A 20,386-nucleotide genomic window follows, 5' to 3' on the forward strand; every position below is an offset into this window, starting at 1 on the left:
AACCCGCAGTCTCACAGAGACAAAGATAACCTTAGCAGAGGAGAATGTGAAGCCCTCTTTCAATTAGCTAACAACAAACAGATAGTTATTAAACCAGCGGACAAGGGTAGTGCAATAGTTATCCTAGACAGAACACAATATATATATGAAGCACACAGACAATTAAACAATACGTCACATTATAAGAAATTAACAAAACCAATATACCCAGAAACAGCCCAGAAAATAGAAGATATCCTACAAACACTTCTAGAAAATGAATATATAACTAAAAAACAAAAACGCTACCTAATAGGGGAAGAGGAAGCCAGACCCCGTAGATTTTACCTGCTACCTAAAATACACAAATCACCACTAACGTGGACTATTCCGTATGAAGTGCCGACAGGAAGACCTATCGTCTCAGATTGCGGCAACGAATCCTACAGGATCGCGGAATACATAGACCACTTTCTCACTCCACTATCCACAAAACATAATAGCTACATTAAAGATACATATGATTTCGTAAACAAAATAAAACAGATTAAAATAACGCAGGAAACAATCTTATTTACCATAGACATAGATAGCCTCTACACAAACATAAACACGGTCGCAGGGTTAACAGCAGTAAAGCGCTGGATGGAAAAATACCCGGACGACAAACGCCCAGACACAGTACTAATACAACTCCTAGAAATTAACCTCACTAGGAACAACTTTGAATTCAACAAGGAATTCTACTTACAGATCAGTGGCACAGCCATGGGTAAAAAGTTTGCACCTGCCTATGCTGACATTTACATGGCGCATTGGGAGGAAACAGCTTTTGAAAAATGCGACAAACTACCCACCAATTATTTTAGGTACTTAGATGACATTTGGGGAACGTGGACACATAGCAAAGAAGAATTTCAAAAATTCATAGAAATGCTCAACACACACCATAGCACAATTACGGTCAAACACTCCACAAATGACCACCAGATAGATTTTCTAGACACAACTACTTATAAGGGACCCTCATTCACTCAAACACAAACTTTAGACACAAAGGTCTTCTTTAAAGACACAGACACACATGCACTCTTACACAAAAACAGCCTTCATCCAAAGCACACCTACAGAGGCTTAATAAAATCACAGTTGCTCAGATTCCACAGAATCTGCTCGCAACGTACGGACTTTGAAAAGGCCACCCAAACCCTTTTCAAGGCACTGCGACCAAGAGGATACTCTAGATCGTTCCTCAGGCAAGTCCGTAAAACATTTTTAGCCACAGGGCAACGGGACACACAGAAAATTATCCCCCTAATAAGTACCTACTCAGAATTTAGCCAAAATGCTAATAGAAAAATTAGACAAAATATAAACCGGACACTACAGAACACAGACATAATCCAAGATTACAAAATCATCTCAGCCTTTAAAAGAAACAAAAACCTAAAAGACTACTTAGTAAAAAGTAAATTACCAGAAATCAACATAACACAAACGCAGGGCCCCACATTCTACAAACAAGCCACCACAGTTAGGAACACCGTCACCAACACAAACTACCTAATTAAACAAACAATCACACCTACTACGGAAAACTGTATATATGTCATAAAGTGTAAACACTGTGACATTAAATATATAGGAGAGACAGGAAATTCTATCAGATGTAGACTAGCACAACACATTTACAACATTAGGAATATTAGACAAAATAATACACATCTTGTCGCCCACTTCATTCAACATGGACTACAGGCTTTAGAAATATGGGGCCTGCAAACAAATAGCAATTGGAATCAAAGAGAAAGACGCAGGGCAGAAAGACACTGGATAGAAAGACTTAACACTCTTTTCCCAGATGGACTAAACGAACGCAGGTGAGAAACGCTCCAGCTTCCTGGATGGCGAGTGCAGAGACTTAGTTTCCCAAGGACCTCCCAAAAATTTTTTTGGGGGGGAGGGACCTTGAGAAAGTAAGATTGCTTCCTAACCTAACCCTAACCCTAACCCCTAACCCTAACCCCTAACCCTAACCCTAAATACAGAATAAGACTAACCCTTAAGCCCTAACCCTTAACCCTCTAAACCAGGGGTGGGCAATTAATTTTTATCAGGGGCCGCATGAGAAACCTGAATTGTGTCAGAGGGCCACCAACTTTCTTTCATTGTAAAATGCTCAAATTAAATATTTTGAATAGCTGATGCTGATAATCAGAAGAATATAGCACTCTGTAAATATTTATATTAGGCTATGTGAAATTGTGGTGTATTGGTTAAATAAGAAAAACAATCATTGAACCAGTGCAATTTATTTTTAACTTGTTAATTTCCACAAACAATAACTTGTAACGTTCTCCACCTCATGTTACCTCTTCAGTGAGAATAATCCAGTCTGTTCTGGGCTTGAACAAGGGCATTGGAATCTGGCGGAATGTCTGAAGTGGCTATGCGAAGGACAGCTGAGAGGTGGTCAACAGTCATAGAGGATCTATGTTTGGATTTATTAAACTTCATAACTGAGAATGTCTGTTCACAATGATAGGTAGATCCAAAGAGGACTAGGATCCTCTGAGCATGCTTCCTCAGGTGTGGAAAGTTCTCCTCTTTGAGGGAGTAAAAATCCAGCAGTGAGACTGACTTGAAGTGATCTGCCAAAAGTGTGTCAGACTGCAGATCTATGAGTTCCATCTGAACTTCACTTGGGGCATCATCCACACTGCAGTTGAAGGGAGAAGAGACCATGTGCATTTCACTCTCAAGAGTTTTGAAATCGCCTTGAAAACTCTGCATGCAATGTTTCTAACATGGTTGAGTACTTTTGGAGGTGATCGCCTGATCTTTTGGCTTCCTTAAGTGTTGGCAAGTGGGTCAGAATGTTGTCCTTCACTTGGCTTGAGAGAAGCTACAGTTTTCTCATAAAAGCCTTCACTGCACTGTACATCTCATGCACAAAAAGGCCCTTGCTCTGCAGTTTGACATTAAGTTCGTTCATTAGTGCGGTCACATCCACAGTGAATCCGAGGTCTGCCAACCAGTCTTCATCTGAAAGTTCTGAGACGTCATGACCTTTCTGAACACAGAACTCCTGAATCTGGTTTCTCAGGTCCCAGACACTTTTCAGAATTTTGCCAAGGCTGAGCCACCTAACAGTGCAGTGATAGCTTATGTCACCATATTCAGCCTCATTTTCCTCCAACAAAGCAACAAACTGTCTGTGATTTAAAGCTCTCGCTCTGATGAAGTTAACTATTTTAGTGACAGAATCAACAACATGTTTCATTTTTAACACTGTCTTACACAACACTTCCTGATGTATGATACAATGCAAAAATGTCAATTTCTGATCAGGGTTCATTTCTGTCACTTTATCCTGCATTCTCTTTAAAAGTCCAACATTTTTCCCGGCCAGATTTGGACAACCATCTGTTGTCACACCTGCAAGCTTGTTCCATTTCAGTTCTAACATGTCCATACATCCATACATGCATTTACCTCTCTGAACAAGTCATTACCTGTGGTTGTCCCTTTTATTGACTGCAAGGATGCCAACTCCTCCGTGATTTGAAAGTCTGCGGTTATCCCACGTAAGAAGATGAGCAGCTGGGCGGTGTCACGTACATCGCAGCTCTCATTCAAAGCCAGAGAAAAAAAGTCAAAGTCCGCCGCTCTTTTCCTCAGCTGAAGCTCTAAATTTCCCGTGATTTCCTCAATCCGCCTCGTTACAGTGCGTCGGGAGAGTGAAACGTTCTCAAACGCGCCCTTTTTTTCTGGGCACATCAGCTCAGCAGAGTCCAATAAACACTCCTTAATAAACTCTTCGTCGGAAAATGCCCTACTTTTTCTGGCGATTTTATGAGAAATTACATAACTTGTCCTGACGGCTGCATCTCTGGAAGTGTGAAGTTTAGTGAAAAATCCTTGTTGGGTTTGTAGTTTTGCTAGCAATGCATCAGACTCCCTTGCACGCTCTTCACCAGACAGGTTTCTGTATTCATCTTCATGCTTGGTCGTGTAGTGGCGATTCAAATTATATTCTTTAAACACAGCAACCTGTGTACCACAGACTAAGCACACTGCTTTACCTTTAATTTCTGTAAAGAAATATTTGGCAGCCCATGTCTTGTTGAAAATACGGCATTCGTTATCAACTTTTCTTTTCTTGGGGTGTGCCGACATCTTGAGGGTACCCTGGCGAACAGTATCACCTTCACTCACTCAAGTGAATACGCGCGTGAAGGCGCTACGTCTATGACGTGTATATGTAGTCAAAATAAAATTTCAAAATAAAAGTTTAATTTTTTTTTTTATTTATGGTGTTTATGATTGGTCTTACGCGGGCCGGACAGGGACGTACAAAGGGCCGGATGTGGCCCGCGGGCCGTAATTTGCCCAGGTCTGCTCTAAACCTAAACCCCCAAACCTAACCCCTAATCCTAACCCTAACCATCAGGGCAAGCCATATAATCATTTTCGATAAAGAGACGTGTCTGCTTTAAAAGGCCTGACACTACTCAAGTGACCACAAGAGGGAGCTAAAGCGACAGCATAGACGTAGATGCATTATTTCAAGTGACCACAAGAGGGAGCTCAAGCGACAGCCTAGACGTGGTGCATTATTACAAGTGACCACAAGAGGGAACTCAAGCGACAGCCTAGACGTGGATGCGTTATTTCAAATGACCACAAGAGGGAGCTAAAGCGACAGCCTAGAAGTGGATGCATCATTACGTGACCACAAGAGGGAGCTAAAGCGACAGCCTAGACGTGGATGCATTATTTTAAGTGACCACAAGAGAGAGCTAAAGCGACAGCATAGAAGTGGATGCATTAATACGTGACCACAAGAGGGAGCTAAAGCGACAGCCTAGACGTGGATGCGTTATTTCAAATGACCACAAGAGGGAGCTAAAGCGACAGCCTAGAAGTGGATGCATCATTACGTGACCACAAGAGGGAGCTAAAGCGACAGCCTAGACGTGGATGCATTATTTTAAGTGACCACAAGAGAGAGCTAAAGCGACAGCATAGAAGTGGATGCATTAATACGTGACCACAAGAGGGAGCTAAAGCGACAGCCTAGACGTGGATGCATTATTTCGAGTGACCACAAGAGGGAGCTAAAGCGACAGCCTAGACGTAGATGGGTTATTTCAAGTGACCACAAGAGGGAGCTCAAGCGACAGCCTAGACATGGATGCATTACTTCAAGTCACCACAAGAGGGAGCTAAAGCGATAGCCTAGACTTAGATGCATTATTTCAAGTGACCACAAGAGGGAGATAAAGCGACAGCCTAGACGTGGATGCATTATTTCAAGTGACCACAAGAGGGAGCTAAAAGGAGTTTACGCGACACCAATCCCAAATACAGAATAAGACTAACCCTTAAGCCCTAACCCTTAACCCTCTAAACCTAAAACCCCAAACTTAACCCCTAACCCTAACCACCCGTGCGCGCCATATAATCATTTTCGCCAATGAGACGTGTCTGCATTAAATAGCCTGACACTTTACTCAAGTGACCACAAGAGGGAGCTAAAGCGACAGCCTAGAAGTGGATGCATTATTACAAATGACCACAAGAGGGAGCTAAAGCGACAGCCTAGACGTGGATGCATTATTTCATGTGACCACAAGAGGGAGCTAAAGCGACACCAATCACAAATACAGAGAAACCCTAACCCAAATCCCTAAACCATAACCTTAAGCCTATCACAACCAAAAACCTTAACCCTAACAACGGAGCCATATCCAGTACAAATAAAACCACATTACACTTACCAAGAATGACCACCAGGACGCGCCATATCATCATTTTCGCGTTACTTAGAGTGCGCTTGTATTCTTTCTACTTTTATGCAGACAATTTTTAAGTTTGCCTGCAATTTGTGCATGTAATCTATCATTGAGACTTTAATGTCGATACAACTTGCAAAGAAAACTTTGCTTTACCTGGAAAAGACACTTCTGTTCAACAAATGAGACGTGGATGCATTGAAAAGCCTGACACTTGACTCAAGTGACCACAAGAGGGAGCTAAAGCGACACCAATCGCAAATACAGAAAAGCGGCGCAGCAATACGCTAGATCAGGGGTGGGGGAAACACAACTGACAAAAATTACACTAGAGTAATACTAGAATACAAGAGACTACTGCAGAAACACTAACAAAAATAGCACTACAGTTATACTGAAACACAAAAACACTACTACAGAATGATTACAATGGAAATGCTACAAAAATACTATGAGAGAATTATTAAATAAATAAAACAATTATACTACTAAAAAAACAACCGAAATACTGCACAAAAAAATTTAAAACAAAACAATTACTAATACAAACTTGTCAACCTGTACGTTTTTGTCATACAAAGTACGTTTATTATGCATTTTAAGACGTGTGCGACGTACAAGAAAATCTGTATGGAAAATTTGTCAATAATGGGTATACACTGACTATCACGAAACAACATATCAAATCAAGTCAGGTCGCCGCGAAAGCCTCTATCCTCCGTATCGTTTTTTATCCGTTGCAAACGAAGCGAGCGGTTTGATGCTACTGTGCGCATGCGTCTGCCACCTGGGGATTTCCCATCATGCACCATTTCGAAAAAATACGGCGTACGATTATTTTGTATTTGGTGCGGTAAAATACGACAGTTTGTACGGGCATAGAACCGTGGAGGTTGACAGGTATGCTGATATATGACAATAGAAACGTTACAAAAATACAACTACAATAATACTACAAAAGCACCACCGTTACAACAAAAATTCTACTTTCCAACCATGAAAACACAACATTAACATTATAACATTCTCCAAGTATTTCAACCGCTAGTACGAACCATCATCCCCCCCCCAAAAAAAAAATACAAAAAAATTCCAATGCCCTCCACCTTAGACAATCCACGAGCATGTGTTGTGCAATCCACAGCCAGGAGGAAAGAAAGAATCCAATTCCTACCTAGAGTAGCGCCACCTTGTTGTGGAAGTGATCAGGCGATGTCCCTCGTTGGCTCCAAGGAGTCCGGGTCGAGGTAGGTAGGTTTAGGTCTCTCTTGAGTTGTTCTGAAATAATTGTCATCAAAAGTTTGAAGTATTTTTTCATAAAGCGTGCAGTGCAGTATTCAAAAAAGCATTCCTTTAATACTTCTGTAGTAGTCCGTTTGTAATATTTCTGCGTAGTGCAGTACTGTAGTTTTATTTTGTAATATTTAGTCGTGTTTTACACCAGTATTATAACACTATTTCCTTCTGTAGCATTGTTGTAGGACTTCTGTTGTAATATTTATGTACAAGTCTTTTTGTATCATTTCTGTTGTCATATTTTGTAGTATTTTCTATCGTAGAACTGTTATAGTACATCTGTAGTAATACTGTAGTTGTTTTGGTATTATTGTTGTCGTATTTTTATTTTATATCTGCAGTTGTGTTTTTATAGTATTACCGTACTTTTATTTCATAGCACTTTGTAGTGTTTTTACAGTAGTATTAAAAGACTATTTGCTCGGTATATTTATTATACTGTATATGCAGTATTTTTAGAGTTGAATTTGTTGTAATATTCATTTGTGTTCGTCTTGCCGTAGGTCGCCCACCCCCGATCCGGGTGCCCAGCACCCCTATAGCTCTAAAACTCAAATCGGCCCTGCTTCTATGAGCAACAATGTCTTACATGTCGCCCCAAGCCACTTACAAGAGGAACCTGAAATGGCGGCCAACTGTTGCGCCAAGCCACTGGCATTAACGTCGAAACTGAACAATGTGCAAAAAAAATTAAAAAAACAACGACGTTACAAAACAGAGACGACAAATATTTAAAGTAAATCTCACATGAGTTTAATGTTATCCTTTCGTTTCTACGAGCAACGTTATCGGACTGCGGGACCTGAAATGGCGGCAACGTGTCGCCCCAAGATAATCGTTCAATTGATCACATTTACAAAGAAAATAAACGACGACAATACAGAAATGTCATCTACAGAGACGACGAACATTAAAAGTCAATCTCACATGCGTTTGAAACGTTATCCGCCGTTTCTCCGAGCAACATCGTTCGTTCAAGTGCGTCACACTTGAAAGGGGAAAGAGTTTCCAAACAAACTCACCAAAAGTCGTCCTGTTGAGATATTTTTGTGTTCTTCACGAATCGCCTAATGGAAAAAAATCAAGTTGCATTTTTTTGGGTGACCTGCAATGGCGACTGACGAAATGCGCCGCCTAATGTAAAAAAATTCAAGTTGCAATTTTTTGGGTGACCTGCAATGGCGACTGACGAAATGCACCGCCTAATGGAAAAAAATTCAAGTTGCATTTTTTTGGGTGACCTACAATGGCGACTGACGAAATGCGCCGCTCGGACGCTCGCGTTTGAATACGAGTGGGCGCGACAAATGAAGACGCGCTCCGAGCGAAGCGTCACGTGACCGGAAATACGAAGCCTCGTTTCCGGCCGAGCTGGTCTAACCGACCTAATATATTATTTTGTCTTCATTCGGATCATAAAAAGGACTATGTAAATACTACAGAAATACTATGATTGAAAAAAAAACAATTACAGAATATTTACGACAGAAATATAAAAAAAAACACAGTAATATTTAAAAACACGAAAGAAATACAACAACAATACTAGTATGGAAATAATTCAAAAATAATTCTACAGAAATACAAAAACACTACATTTATACTATCATACCAAGGTACTGCTACAGATATATTAAAACAGAAAGACTACCAAAACATACTTCTACAGAAGTATTATGACAGAAATACTACAGAAATACAATTACAGTAATACAATACTGTAGTGGGTTGTACATAATTCACCCACGGAACTATTGTTTAGTTAGCGAGTTCCTAGGGGGACTCTTAATTCGACCGGTTCTAGCCACTCTCGTGTGTTTGTTTTGGTTATCGCAAGTTTACATGTTATTAAAGCAGCGTCCGTTGGCACCTTTGTTTGACACTCCGCCTACGACTCCCGTCTCTGCTCGCTACAATACTAAGAAAATTCTACAGCTATACCACAAAGATTCTTTTATGAGAATACTACAAAAATATGATTGCAGAAATACTATAAAATATCACTGATGTAATACTATAAAATACAACTCTTCAGAATAGTCAAAAATTTTAACAAAAATGTCCTCTTGGCTAGAAAATAATGAGTTGTTACAACATACTAACATTCATGACAGCATATTCCTATTGTCATTTGATTTTACAGCCCCTGAGACACATCGGTAATTACATGACACCCCTGCAAAAATTGTTCCCCCCTATTAGATACGCTTTTTGATCATTTTGAATTGTGTTTACCGTATACGTGACACCTAGAAATATTTTTCTTTGACATGGAAAAGGAGACTCCAAAAAGTACTAAGCCACGTGAGCGGAAACCGTGCAGTGGAAAAGAGGCTTGCAAAGACACCCTGTCATCACAAGAGCAATTGGCACGCATGCTAGTTGCCAAACAAGCTGTTTCAAAAACCTTTTTGATTTTCATGATTTGGGGCAGTCGTTTGGAACCCGCTCACTCTCCGAATGAAAGAAAAGCATCAAAAGCGTCTTGTCTGTTTGCAACAGGTGCCCGTCGTGTCGTTCTTGAACGAAACGGCTTTACCGGCCGGCTCGCCGCCAGTCGAGAGCTGATTCCCTCCTAGATGATCTCTTTTTTTTCTTTTTACATTTTTGGCTTTTTTTATTTTGCTTTCGAATATGACTAAAACGGCTTCTTTTCCGCATTCGCAGTGTTGCAGAAATGAGTTCTTTGCTGTCCCATTCCGATGCTGAGATTATTATTCAAGCCCTACCCCCGATCTCCCCAAGTCTAGCATTAAGAGCCTGCAGCTGATACAAAATGCTGCAGCAGGGCTTTTAACTAAGACAAGAAAGTTTGATCACATGACCCCAATTTTGGCTCAACAGCATTGGCTCCCTGTATGTTTAAGATGCGACTTTAAGGTTCTGCTGGTATGATACAAAATGATGCATGGACCTGCCCCCTCATATATTTCAGATTGAATCCACCCCTAGGTTCCTGCCTTTGCGCAGAAAATGCCGGTCCGCTAGTGATCCCAAGAGCCGAGAACAAATCCGCAGGTACTGGTGCCCTCTGAGATTCCATCTGCAACCTCAGTGGAACGGTTGAAATCTAGGCTTAAAACACACTTCTATTCTATAGCTTTCGAAGGACCAATATTTGGTCTCGATGATGTCTGTGTACTGTCTGTCGATGCCCTTGCATCATCCCTTTTTGCCTGGTCGTCCTGGAAGGGGGATTCGCTTATGTGCGGCCCATTCTCAAAGTTTCTTGATTTCCTCATACAGTGCTAAGGTAGAGTTTTTCCATGCCCTCATGTAGGTTTTAGATCAGGGGATAGCGTAATAATAGTCTGTTCTATGTACAGCCATTTGGGACTTCTTGTAATTAAGGGCCAAAAAAAGGAAAATGACTCGACTTGAGTTGTCAAGTGTGCAGTCAAATGGCTGACAATCCCATTTAAACTAGGAGGGTGGGCTATGACAAAAACAACATTTTGTAAGCAGGGGTCGGGAAGGTATGGCTCGCGAGCCAGATGTGGCTCTTTTCACAAGTACATCCAGCTAGGTTCACTTTTTGAACACATTTAGGCCAGGAGTGTAACTCCTTGTTTCTACCAATAGTTGCAGGAGCAGTAAGAATGGTAAGAAGTATAGTCTTAAAGGATTCTTTCCGTCTCTCTTGGCCAATGAGATTCATCAGAATACACATGCGAGTGTGATGTCTGCCTTCTACCATGACCTGGATTTTTATCCAAGCAAAAAGTTGGCGCAAATGATCATTAAACATCCTCAAACAGCGCCAAAAAACTTTGACGCCACTGGATAACTTCCTTACTGGAGAAGGAAATCCAACAAAGCACTATATGAATTACAATAGGTAAGTTAGTTTGTCAATGTATCCTTGTCAGTCAAAGACAAAAGGACAGATAAAAGACATAAACAAAAAAGAGAAAAATAAAGAGAAAGAAAAATAAAATAAGAGAGAAATGAAATAAAGACTGAAAGAGTGAGAGACAGAGACAGGAGCTGAAAAAACTCAAAACTCACCTTTTCAGACTTGCCTATTCTTGACCATATGCCTCACACACTGCCCCTTTTAACGATAATGTATTTAATTGGCTATTTAGGACTTGCTTGTTTTACTGTCTTACTCATATGTACAGCGACCTTAGGTGTCCTGAAAGGCGCTTCGACATACAATGTGTTATTATTATTATTATAAAACTAGAAAGACAAAAAGAAAGTGTTTTTTTGTTTTGTAAAAGAAAAGTACAAAAATAATCATCCTTAAAATGAGAAAATGTACAGTATCTGCCGGCAACATCGGAATCTTTTTCGACTCGACAATCGTTTTGGACATTCAATCGAGCGTCTTCTCGGTGTGTGCGATGCTTTATTTCTATAGGTTTTTGCTTTCAAACTGGAATGAGAAAAAAAAATGGATTTTTTTTTTTCGAGGTGAAAGAAAAAAACCTCCGGTTCTCATAGTCAATCAGACAGTTGAAATTTCGACGGAAGCCCCAGTCCGGTCCGTCACGTCGGTTCGGTCCGTCGCTCACAACTCGTCTCGGGCGCTCCAGTCATCCAGTTGGGACTGCGTGACGTCCGAATTCTGGGCCCGCGGGCTGATCAGGGCCTGTTCTTGAGTCTTTCTGGAATTGGCCCGGTCCCAGTCCGTCTTACTGGTCTCATTGTTCCAGACCACCGAGGTCTCCGTGTCGCTGATGTAGCCCTCGTCCCCCGTGTAATGAGTCGGGTAAACCAGCAGGGGCTCCGCCGAGAAGGCTCGGAGGTTGCTCTCCGGGAAGTGCTTCGTATAGTCGGAACTGAAAGAAAAATTGCTTCTTAACTTTCTTGTAGCCATAGACTCTTACAGATGCGCAAGACCCTTTTAGCTAGGCTGCCATGTGCTGCAATTGTCGTCTATAGGGCCAATCTCTTTGCTACAAATACACGCCCACTCTCCTTTTCTTAATCTTACATATTTGAATCTTTAAATCTTTATAGTCCTTTCATAGTGAATAACCTGCTTTTAATCCGTACATACTTGTTCCATACTATCCACATAATATTTATCGCGCGACCGTGTCCTTCTTACATAGCCATATACCGTATATAGTTTGCTACTGCACTTTTATACATAAATATTTATATTTATACGCTGCTATGCACTTCGAGTTGGATGCAAACTGCATTTTGTTGCTTTGTATTTGTGACTTGTGCAATAACAATCAAGTTGGATCTCATCTAATCTATTCTTTCCAGCTACAGACTGTCAAAAGGAAGGAACCTCATACGACGTACCCTTCGTCCCCAAAGACACCCCTTATTTTCAGATCTTTGGACGACCTAAGCCGCCTGATATACTGAACTACGTCCACGATGAACATAACCATATTTGCCTAAGGGGACCTAATATATCATTTTCAGTGATCTTACACCCTTTTTGGGCCAAATTCAAGCCCATTTCCCAATTTTTCCAGTACCAATAAGAGAAGAAACCCAGTGCAGCTCAAAAGAATGGGAGCATTAACCTCAGTTTTAAACCCTTACTTTAGCCTCAACCTTATTTCGGAACCTTATATCCGTTTAAAACCTCAACTTGCAGCTCAAACTTTAGCCCTAACCCTGTTCCAAACTGTAAATCCCAAAATTCATAATATGGAGCTCAAACCCTAGTTCTTAAGCCTACACTTACACCTTACTCTAGCTGTAACCGTAGCCCAACCCTATTTAATATCCCTAAATTCAGTTTATTACCCTAATAGGGAGCTTAAACCTTAGTTCCCGAGGCTAGCCACAATCCAATTTTGGAATCATAAAATAAGTTTAAAACCCTTATTGGAAGCTCGAACCCCTAACTCCTAACCCGAGCCCAACACTTGACCTGAGAAAGATGGCAACAGATTCTAGCATTTACAAGTAATTCACCAAAAATTCAAGAACTTTTTAAACCTTGAAAACGCAGCATTCAAATTCAAGCGAGGATTTAAAGCTCCGCACAAAACCTGCATTTTGCTTTAATTGTGATCATTTCGAATTGATTTTTAAAAAATGTAACATGTAGATGTCTGCATGTATAGTTATTCATAAATGAGAGCTATTGTCCAGGTCACCAGGATGGGCCCATTGCGGGCCCCTTGCGATTCCAAATGCTGCACGCTCCTGATCTAGATAGACAAGAGAGTGTAGGGCTTTACTCACACGGGATGTTTGTCATACATGACCGGGAGGAACTCATCGACGGGGATGACTTTGTTGAGGGGCCGGGCCCCTAGGAGCTTTCGGGCCCCCGCCAGCGACAGCATGTAGCCCAACGTCCAATAGGAATAGGCGGCCTCAGCGAGGTTGCGTACACCCGCTACAGACTTCTCCAGACGGTCCACTTGCATGCGTTTGCGACCGATGTAACTGCACAAAATCAAATATTCCCGCATCCGTTATCCCCCATGGCATATTGCTAAGAGCCCAGGCCAGAAGAGCGCATTTTCCTCTGGCCTTGTGGCTTTTTTTTTTTTGCCGTTATTTACATGTAAAATGAACCCCCACCCTTTGTCCCCACTCCCATATTGCTGCCAGTGAGGACCAGCAGAAGGCACTTTTTTCTGTCGGTGTGCTGTTCTGGCCCAGCTAAGATTGGAAATGCAGTTGTAGCCATGATCCATTACGCCTAATCCACTATTGCTGAAAGCAGGGTCGGGCAGAGCTTCAGGCTGCCGAAATGTGCCGTTGTGGCCCACCTAAAATGAACTGCATTGTTTGGGCCGTGATCCATTATTCCTAGTAGACTATTGTTGCATGGCAGCTGTTTGCCCTTAAATGAGCAGCACCTACGGGGACACAATCTGTTATCCGCAGCCAACTATTGCTGTGAGCGAGGGCGGACAGAGGGTGTTCTAAAATGGGAGTATCGGGGGCTACTTTTCTGATTTGGGCTTATCGCATGGGGTACTGGTCCCTACTAACCGTGAAAAACAAGGGATCCAAGTATTTGCATCCTGTTAATTTGGAAAAAGCAGATGAGAGATGCCAAAAGAGGATTTCTATCAAAGAAAGGAACAAAGTGAATTCTCACATGAGATCCCAGTCCAGTCGGTTTGTGGTGACCTCCTGCAGCAAAGCCTGCAGACGGCGCTTGAAGAAAATCTCAAAGCGGAGGTCGTCCTCAATCACCAAGGACGTTCGCAATGCGCGATCGACTATCTGCAAAGTCAAAAAACTTCAGAATGCGGAAAATGACTTGTACATGTTGTGGATTTGAAGAGGAAAACAGGGAGATGAGAGTGTTCTGCCAGAAGAGCTATTCACTTCAGATTCAGATTCAGATCTACTTTATTGTCATTCTAGTACACGTGTATACAGAACGAAATGTCGATACATCTGACCCGCACAGTTTCCTTGAATGTACAGATATAAATAAAATGTTGTATTGAGTTGTAGTATTGAGTGCTAATAATATACTAAATAATTATGGCTATGTATAGTATTTTACAGTAGCGCAAATAGTGCAAGAGGAGTAGCCAACCAGATGTGCAAATTGGGCAGTCAGGTAAACAAGTCAGGTAAACAGAACAATAACACTGTAACAATAACGCTGTAAGTACAATAGTGCAGAGAAACAGATGTGCAAGGAGTGGCTAGCTATAAAGAACTGCCAGTAGTGCAAAAAGTCAAACAGAACCCACAGATGTACAGATTAGCAGCAGTTTAGATTTACTATGTGTTTGAGTGACCATTTAACATTCTAATGGCCAGGGGGACAAGACTATTGTGGAACCTGGTGGTCCTGCACCGCACACTGCAGTACCTCTTCCCAGAGGCTAGCAGAGTGAACAGTTCATGATGGGGGTGAGAGGGGTCCCTGATAATGTTCTTAGCTTGGGATAGGCAGCGCTTCTGGCCAATGTCCTGAATGGAGGGAAGAGAAGTCCCAATGATTTTCTCTGCTGTCCTCGTCACCCTCCTCACGTCTGTCAGTGAGGAAGTCCAGTAGCCTTTACAGGCTACAGGGCAAACGCTTCCTGCCGCTGGCAGAGACGACTCACACAACCGGCCTTGTTCATTAAGGTCATTTGGGCATGAAATGGAGAAGATCATTCCTGGGTTTTCTGTAGCTGTGAAGCCTGATACGCATCGGTTAGAGACATTTCTCAAATTAGGCACAACGATAAAGAATCCGTCGTTTCTCTAAGAAATGACAACGTTGCCATCTCTATTCATCTCCGACTCCATTTTCCCCCACACGCTTTCTCTTTTGTTGATTAGACATGCGCGTTTCTCGGGTCAACAATATCCTTTGTTCTTTCTTTTTATTTAATTTTCCTTGCCGTGTAAATAAATCGTAGTTCATAAGAATCAAACCGCGTGCATTATTTATTTGTGCGTCTATACTATTTTTCTATTGGACTGATCGATCATTATCCAAATAAAAAAATCTGCACCTTAAAGCTAAAAATACTAAATGTTGTGAGAATTGCTTCCTTCTTAAAATTACAGGGACAAAAAAAAAAAAAAAGACTATTTGGGAACTCATTCAGGTGGTAAATCGTGAGCACCACCAGCTGGCCGAATCAGTAACCACTGAGTGAAGTTCTAAAAGAATAAATGAATAGTATTTAGAGCAATTTTCTCTTCACTCCAATAGTCGAAAAATAAAGAAATTAGAAAATTAAGCATGGTTTATGATAATGAGATAGGATCGGGTGTCACCTGTACAACTAGACCACTAGAGTTTAATTGTTCATCAGGCTATTTTTACAGAGCCCGAAACACTGATTTGCATATCGCATTTTGTTTTGCATTCTGATTGTCAAAACAATCTCTTCATTTCTTCACCCGTGCCTCAATAAAAAAGTATTTTTTTCTGTTTCCGTCTTTGGCGTGAAGACAAAATTTTCTTACCTCGTTCCAGATGTCGTAATGGGAGAGGAAGCACCGGGAAACTGGAGGGGATTCGGCTAACCAACTGGCTGGAGGCAATCGAGGTGGCAACTAGATGGGCTAAGAAAAAGTTGGGCAGACGATTACATCCTTCCACAGTAGAAATCGCACTAGAAACGGCCACCGGGAGTCTGGAAGCCAGAAGAGACACAACTCCAATCTCGCAACCCGAGGACCCCTTAACATCTTTCTACACCACCAACAGATTTGCAGCCCTAACAGATTCGCCACCACCCCCACCTCCAACAAAAACAAGAAGCAACACCACGACAACTCAGAACCAGGACGAGTGGCCCCCACTGAATGAGACAAACGAACGCGAGGGGACGAGGACAACGGGGAATCCCCGGGGGCTCCCGAGATCAAGAGGAACACCAACAACTCGGAACCAAAACCAGGTAAGTAAAGACAATTTTAACTACACTGTCTCTCCTTCAGACAGATCCTGCGGTCTCCCTCGGGGACCTTCGCTGAGGGAGACACCTATCAGTCCCGTTCAGTGGCCTTCACCTAGTGGGACGGACGAGCGCGAAGGGACGAGGACAACGGGGAGGCCCAGGGGGCTCCCAAAGCCACAAGGAACACCAACAGCTCGGAACCAGACCCAGGTAAGTAAAGACAATTTTAACCACACCATCTCTCCTTCAGACAGATCCTGCGGTCTCCCTCGGGGACCTTCGCTGAGGGAGACACCTATCAGTCCTGTTCAGTGGCCTTCACCTAGTGGGACGGACGAGCGCGAAGGGACGAGGACAACGGGGAGACCCAGGGGGCTCCCAAAGCCACGAAGAACACCAACAGCTCGGAACCAGACCCAGGTAAGTGGAGACAATTTTGACCACACTGTCTCTCCTTTGGACAGATCCTGCGGTCTCCCTCGGGGACCTCCACTGAGGGAGACACCCGAGCCCGAGGGAACGAGGACGGCAGGGAGTCCCACGGGACCCCCGGAACCACAGGGAACACCACCGAGACAGGAAAATGGAAGAGGAGAAGAAACCTTTGGGCGACAAGACGACAGGTGTCCTAAGCCACTTCCACAAAGAACACAGAGGCCCACGCGAACCTCCAATCCTGTCTCTACAACCCTAACCCTAACCACACCCAACCCCAGCCACAGCCTCTTTCACCCAAACAAACATCCAAGAACACCTCGGAAGATTCAAGAATGGACACTCACAGACGTCAAACCAAATCTAATTTTGGGAGACTCCAATCTCTCGGGGATAGAATCCTACTCCAGAGAGGACCTCCAAATTGACAGCTATCCCGGAGCAACATTTTACCACATGGCACATCTTCTAGAAAAAAACTCCACGGAATTACAAGGTACAGAGGGTCATTCTGTCGGTTGGAATAAACAACAGGGAGCAACAACCTAAGAAGACAGCGGTTAAACAGCTCCAGATGATGGTAAAAAACACCAAGGCCACCTTCCCAGCAGCTGAAATCTGGATACCGCTGATCAACTACTCACAGCAACTAGAAGACCTCCATAAACTCAACCTGGAGGAAATCAATGACCACATCTCGAGGAACATGCCATGCCTCCCAAAACTCCCAGAACGGGACTTCCACACCACCGAGGACGGGATCCACTGGACAGGTAAGACGGCAGAAAATATGTTGGAACACTGGTTACACAATTTAAACTAGACACCCCCACGAACCCAAATAGGGAGGGGTATAAGAACATCATTCTACTAGCTCAGAACTTCACACCTACACAAAACCAGATTAATGTACTCGAAAAGGGCTTATCGTTCGTCCCCACGGTAGATATTAGGAGGAGGCAAAAGGAAATTCTGAGAGGTGAACTACAAGATTTCCACCGAAAGCTTAAATTAGCAGCCTTCTTCAACAAGTCAGAAGATTCAGAACAAAAACATTTCATACCAAAATCTAATTGGGAACCAAGCAACAATCAAATCCCTAACATAATAACACAAGTGATTGAGGATAACCAAAACCTAATTAACACATTAAACCCGCAGTCTCACAGAGACAAAGATAACCTTAGCAAAGGAGAATGTGAGGCTCTCTTTCAATTGGCTAACAACAAACAGATAGTTATTAAACCAGCGGACAAGGGTAGTGCAATAGTTATCCTAGACAGAACACAATATATATATGAAGCACACAGACAATTAAACAATACGTCACATTATAAGAAATTAACAAAACCAATATACCCAGAAACAGCCCAGAAAATAGAAGATATCCTACAAACACTTCTAGAAAATGAATATATAACTAAGAAACAAAAACGCTACCTAATAGGGGAAGAGAAAGCCAGACCCCGTAGATTTTACCTGCTACCTAAAATACACAAACCACCACTATCGTGGACTATTCCGTATGAAGTGCCGACAGGAAGACCAATTGTCTCAGATTGCAGCAGTGAATCCTACAGGATCGCGGAATACATAAACCACTTCCTCACTCCACTATCCACAAAACATAATAGCTACATTAAAGACACATATGATTTCGTAAACAAAATAAAACAGATTAAAATAACGCAGGACACAATCTTATTTACCATGGACATAGATAGCCTCTACACAAACATAAACACGGTCGCAGGGTTAACAGCAGTAAAGCGCTGGATGGAAAAATACCCGGACGACAAACGCCCAAACACAGAATTACTACAACTACTAGAAATTAACCTCATTAGGAATGACTTTGAATTCAACAAAGAATTCTACTTACAGATTAGTGGCACAGCCATGGGTAAAAAAATTGCACCTGCCTATGCTAACATTTACATGGCGCATTGGGAGGAAACAGCTTTTGAAAAATGCGACAAACTACCCACCAATTATTTTAGGTACTTAGATGACATTTGGGGAACATGGACACATAGCAGAGAGGAATTCAACCAATTCATAGAAATCCTCAACACACACCATAGTACAATTACGCTCAAACATTCTACAAATGACCACCAGATAGATTTTCTAGACACAACCACTTACAAGGGACCCTCATTCACTCAAACACAAACTTTAGACACAAAGGTCTTCTTTAAAGACACAGACACACATGGACTCTTACACAAAAACAGCCTTCATCCAAAACACACCTACAGAGGCTTAATAAAATCACAGTTGCTCAGATTCCACAGAATCTGCTCGCACGATACGGACTTTGAAAAGCCCACCCAAACCCTTTTCAAGGCACTGAGACCAAGCGGATACTCAAGATCTTTCCTCAGGCAGGTCCGTAAAACATTTTTAACCACAGGGCAACGAGACACACAGAAAATTATCCCACTAATTAGTACCTACTCAGAATTTAGCCAAATTGCTAATAGAAAAATTAGACAAAATATAAATCAGACACTACAGAACACAAGCATAATCCAAGATTACAAAATCATCTCAGCCTTTAAAAGAAACAAAAATCTCAAAGATTACATAGTAAAAAGTAAATTACCAGAAATCAACATAACACAAACGCAGGGCCCCACATTCTACAAACAAGCCACCACAGTTAGGAACACCGTCACCAACACAAACTACCTAATTAAACAAACAATCACACCTACTACGGAAAACTGTATATATGTCATAAAGTGTAAACACTGTGACATTAAATATATAGGAGAGACAGGAAATTCTATCAGATGTAGATTAGCACAACACATTTACAACATTAAGAACCTTAAACAAAGTAATACACATCTTGTCGCCCACTTCATTCGACATGGACTACAGGCATTACAAATATGGGGCCTAGAAACAAATAGCAATTGGACTCAAAAAGACAGACGTAGGGCAGAAAAAGGCTGGATAGGAAAATTAAACACTCTCTTCCCAGATGGACTAAACGAACGCAGGTAAGACAAGAAACGCTCCAATTTCCTGAATGGCCAGCGCTAATAAGACTTGGTTTCCCAAGAACCCCCAAAATTTTTTTTTGAGGGACCTTGGGAAAGTAAGATTGCCTCAAAAACCTAACCCTAACCCTAACCCTAACCCTAACCCTATATCTTTGTGTTTTTTCGACATTTTCGACATACTAACCCCTTTGTGTTTTTTCGACATTTTCGACATACAAACCCCTTTGTGTTTTTTCGACATTTTCGACATACTAACTCCTTTGTGTTTTTTAGACATTTTCGACATACTAACCCCTTTGGGTTTTTTCTCCATTTTCGACATACTAACCCCTTTGTGTTTTTTCGACATTTTCGACATACTAACCCCTTTGTGTTTTTTCGACATTTTCGACATACTAACTCCTTTGTGTTTTTTAGACATTTTCGACATACTAACCCCTTTGTGTTTTTTCTTATTTTTCGAAATACTAACCCCTTTGGGTTTTTTCTCCATTTTCGACATACTAACCCCTTTGTGTTTTTTCGACATTTTCGACATACTAACCCCCCTTACGTATTTTTCGAT

General features: G+C 41.9%; 1 protein-coding gene, 1 long non-coding RNA gene and 1 pseudogene across 2 annotated transcripts; all 3 read right to left on the reverse strand.

Annotated features, from left to right (window-relative positions):
- Positions 1 to 2,275: 2,275 nt before the first annotated feature.
- Positions 2,276 to 3,499, reverse strand: LOC148345398 (general transcription factor II-I repeat domain-containing protein 2A-like; annotated as a pseudogene).
- Positions 2,276 to 4,298, reverse strand: LOC148345399 (uncharacterized). The gene is made up of 2 exons (XR_015848614.1): positions 3,495 to 4,298; positions 2,276 to 2,698 (listed from the first exon to the last, which is right to left on the reverse strand). It is a non-coding gene; the product is annotated as an uncharacterized LOC148345399 (long non-coding RNA).
- Positions 4,299 to 11,413: 7,115 nt separating this feature from the next.
- LOC148345400 (procollagen galactosyltransferase 1-like) lies at positions 11,414 to 16,160 on the reverse strand. Its single transcript, XM_088325902.1, has 5 exons — positions 16,086 to 16,160; positions 15,936 to 16,025; positions 14,110 to 14,237; positions 13,239 to 13,445; positions 11,414 to 11,860 (listed from the first exon to the last, which is right to left on the reverse strand). Exons 1-5 carry the CDS (start codon positions 16,158 to 16,160, stop codon positions 11,590 to 11,592), a joined length of 771 nt encoding a protein of 256 aa, XP_088182028.1. The 3' UTR covers positions 11,414 to 11,589.
- Positions 16,161 to 20,386: the final 4,226 nt, after the last annotated feature.

The sequence above is a fragment of the Urocampus carinirostris genome, unplaced genomic scaffold (assembly GCF_059441175.1).
Source record: "Urocampus carinirostris isolate Australia breed hairy pipefish unplaced genomic scaffold, RoL_Ucar_1.0 HiC_scaffold_47, whole genome shotgun sequence".
In the NCBI taxonomy this organism is placed as follows: domain Eukaryota; kingdom Metazoa; phylum Chordata; class Actinopteri; order Syngnathiformes; family Syngnathidae; genus Urocampus; species Urocampus carinirostris.